General features: G+C 53.5%; 1 protein-coding gene across 1 annotated transcript; it reads right to left on the minus strand.

Annotated features, from left to right (window-relative positions):
• Window positions 1-610: 610 nt before the first annotated feature.
• On the minus strand, window positions 611-2,375 carry Usp27x (ubiquitin specific peptidase 27 X-linked). The gene is given in 6 exon segments (XM_075957886.1): window positions 611-1,171; window positions 1,174-1,253; window positions 1,256-1,340; window positions 1,342-1,562; window positions 1,565-1,663; window positions 1,666-2,375. Coding segments are annotated over 6 exon segments (1,341 nt in total). The 5' UTR covers window positions 2,123-2,375; the 3' UTR covers window positions 611-772.
• Window positions 2,376-3,151: the final 776 nt, after the last annotated feature.

Below are 3,151 nucleotides of genomic sequence, written 5' to 3' on the forward strand. Positions count from 1 at the left end.
TTACCTGCATGTTACAGATGAGAAAACAATCGCAAAGAAGTTCACTGATTTGCTCAAGTATATCATACAGCTTTAAAAAAACAACAACACACACACACACTACACTGTCAGCTGAGGCCTGTCCTTGTTAAATGCTTACCTTACAGCATTTCTAGCCTTCTCTACTGTTGGAGCACCTGCTCCCCTTCTACAAGCCCCCTTATTTTTCTCTTTTCACTAGCCCACGTGGGCTATCTTTTTTAATACTGCATTTATAGCACAAAAATCACAAATACAAAGAAACTGGCAAAGGGTTTGTCAATGAGCTGTCCCTGCCACCTCCACTGTCCTGCTTTCAGCCCCATGTACACAATGGGCTACATTTTAATAAACTTGTCCTTTCCTCCCACAAACATATAACTGTTATGTGATTGGTCCAATTGAAGCTGAAACACCCATGGAGAAAGATGTTTACCGGTTACAAGGGCACACCCCCCCCAACACCACCACCCCCTCCCCCCCTACACCTTCCCACACAATCTTTTGGAGGAATATAGGATATGAACCAGTGTCACAATTTCCCTGCTCTACCTTCTTCTCCACCTAGAACATTCCTGCCTTTCATTTCTTCTCGCATGACTGTTTAGACTAGTGCCTCTTCTCCTCCTCTCCTATTTCTCTTCCAATCAGGACCTTTTGGACACTGGGTACTGTAAATTCTTACTGTCAGGCCCATCGGCCTCAGTCAAGTAGATCAATTAAATCTCGATGCCCCGCTGTAGTACGAGTGTTGTCATCTTCCATTACAGGTAGGCCTGCGTGCTGCTTCAGAGGCTTGTGTATTCATTTCTTTCACCTTCTCTGACTCGAGTTCCAGGACCTGTTTGTGATAGAACAGTAAATAGCCTTCACTGTCCAGCACATCTTTAATACTGGCCTTGGTGATGACGGCATCATCACACTTGAACCACTGGTCCCTGTGGTGCCGAATGAAGCTGGTGTAGTGGCCGCTCTCCAAGGTTCCCTGGTGATTAACCACAGCAAACAAGGAATACTTATTCTCGTTGTTCCCGCTATTGGTTGGCAGCTGCAACTGGTCCATTCATTCGGTTTCTTTACTTGACGCCATAAATGGTGTCATATCCAGCTCCAGAGGAAAGGAAATGTATGTTAGTGATCTTGCGCCTCTGTTATGGCTGAGTGTTCAAATCGTTTGAAATGAAAGCAGGCAACAACTGGCAATTTCTTCATAGTGAGCTGTTTGGTAGATTCTTGTAGCTTTGGCAACTACCACATTTGATTTTGGCACTGCTTCCTAAGTGCTCTGGCCTTGTAAACCTTCGCAAGCAGTCCGTGAGGGTTACTAATGCCTGGTATGTGGCTTTCCCCATTCACGCTGCTCTCCCTCCCTGGACTCATAGGCCAGAAGGATGTGCAAGAGCCAGGCAAGTCCAGACTGATGTCCCAGCATGGGTCTATAGTGGTGGAGACACCATGGCAGGCTTGACAGGTGACATCTGACTGCAGGCCACCTGTGAAGATTTGGTCTATGATGCAGTTACAGTGGTTGAGATTGCTGGCCACTTGCCAACATCATCACCCTTGCAGTGCCTGTGCAGAACATCTAGGGCAGCGATGAGGAACTCGTGGGCATCCTGCTGCCTGTACCCTGCTAAATGACGACGTGTATCCACACCAGGTGCAGTAACTTATAGGGAACGTGAGGAGATGGGTTCCCAGAATACAGCTCCCGAAAGAGCGAAGACATCTCACAGACCAGACATAACTCTGGACTGGGCATTTCACACCGGTGCCTGTCAGAGAGAAAGAAATCTCTCAGTATTGGAGTGTGGGTCAGGGCCTGGACAATACAGTTCATAAAACATGTGTTGCCAAGATTAATCAGTCCTCGTAAGCCGATGGTAAAGCTTGAGGCGATTCTTCTTCTTCGGGGGTTGTGTCCCAGCAGTTCGAACTCAGGCCTGGTCATTTCCCAGGTGGGATATTTCTCACCAAGGCCCAGCACTGAACACTGCTGCTGAGAAACCTCTGTCGAGGTGGAGGCTTGTAATTTCAAGGCTTCTCTTTGCTCTTCTTTGGCAATTTGCTCAATGTCTTTGTCATACACATAGTCTTTACACATGAAGCAGTATATACCTCCATAATAAAGATCTACCGCTAAGTTGTGCTGTTTTGTCTCAGCGTGCTCATGGATGTGTTTCTCTGTGAAGCAGCCAAAGAAGATACAGGAAAGGCAAGAGTGGAGTCTGTTTAAATGGGTGCCACACACATGGCAGATGCACGACTTTGCCTTGCTTTTCCTGGTCTCTGGGGTTCCACACCACACGAAGCACTGGTAGATAACCCGCAATTCCTGCCTCCAGTTCTCTCCCACCTTAAAGCTGTTCACGTGGGAACAACCTGGTGGCCCCACGGTAAAATCCACATCCAGGCACCCGCCCCCAGGACCGCGCCGGGGCCGGGACCGGGGCGGGGGCCGTGGCCTAGGCTGCGGCGGGGTACGGAGCCTAGTCTGGGGCCGGGGCCGGGGTCGGCGGCGTGGGGCACGACTGCGACGCGGAGAGGGATCGGGGACCCGCGGCGGATCGGAGGGAAGGGTGGGGGGAGGAACCTCGTCGCCGCTGCCGCCACCGCCGCTCTGCGCTGGGATCTCATCCTTCGGCTCCTGCTCGGGCTCCCCCTTAGGCTCCTGCTCTGCCTCCTGTAAGGGCACGGGCTCGGGCTCAGGTTTCAGCTCCGGCTCTGGTTCGGGTTCGGGTTCGGGCTCGGGCTCCTGCTCGGGCTCCGGCTCAGGATCCGGCTCGGGCTCCGGCTCGGGCTCCGGCTCGGGATCCGGCTCGGGCTCCGGCTCGGGCTCCGGCTTGGGCTCGGGCTCCGGCTCCAGCCCGAGCTCAGCCCCAGGGCCCGAGTCCTCCGCGGTCTCCACCTTCCTGGTGGCGTCCACCTTCCCTGCGGTCTCCACCTTCTCGGTGGTGTCCACCTTCCCAGCCGCCTCCACCTTCCCCTCCACCTTCTCCGCGTCCACCTTCCTCTATGCCTTCTCCGCCGTCTCTGCCGTCTCCGCCTCCTCCAGGCTCCTCCGCCTCCACGGGCTGCGGCTCCTCCCCCTGCTCGTGGGGCTCCGGCGGCCACTGGGCGTGGTGGCACGGGG

This window comes from Microtus pennsylvanicus, chromosome X, assembly GCF_037038515.1.
Source record: "Microtus pennsylvanicus isolate mMicPen1 chromosome X, mMicPen1.hap1, whole genome shotgun sequence".
Classification (NCBI taxonomy): domain Eukaryota; kingdom Metazoa; phylum Chordata; class Mammalia; order Rodentia; family Cricetidae; genus Microtus; species Microtus pennsylvanicus.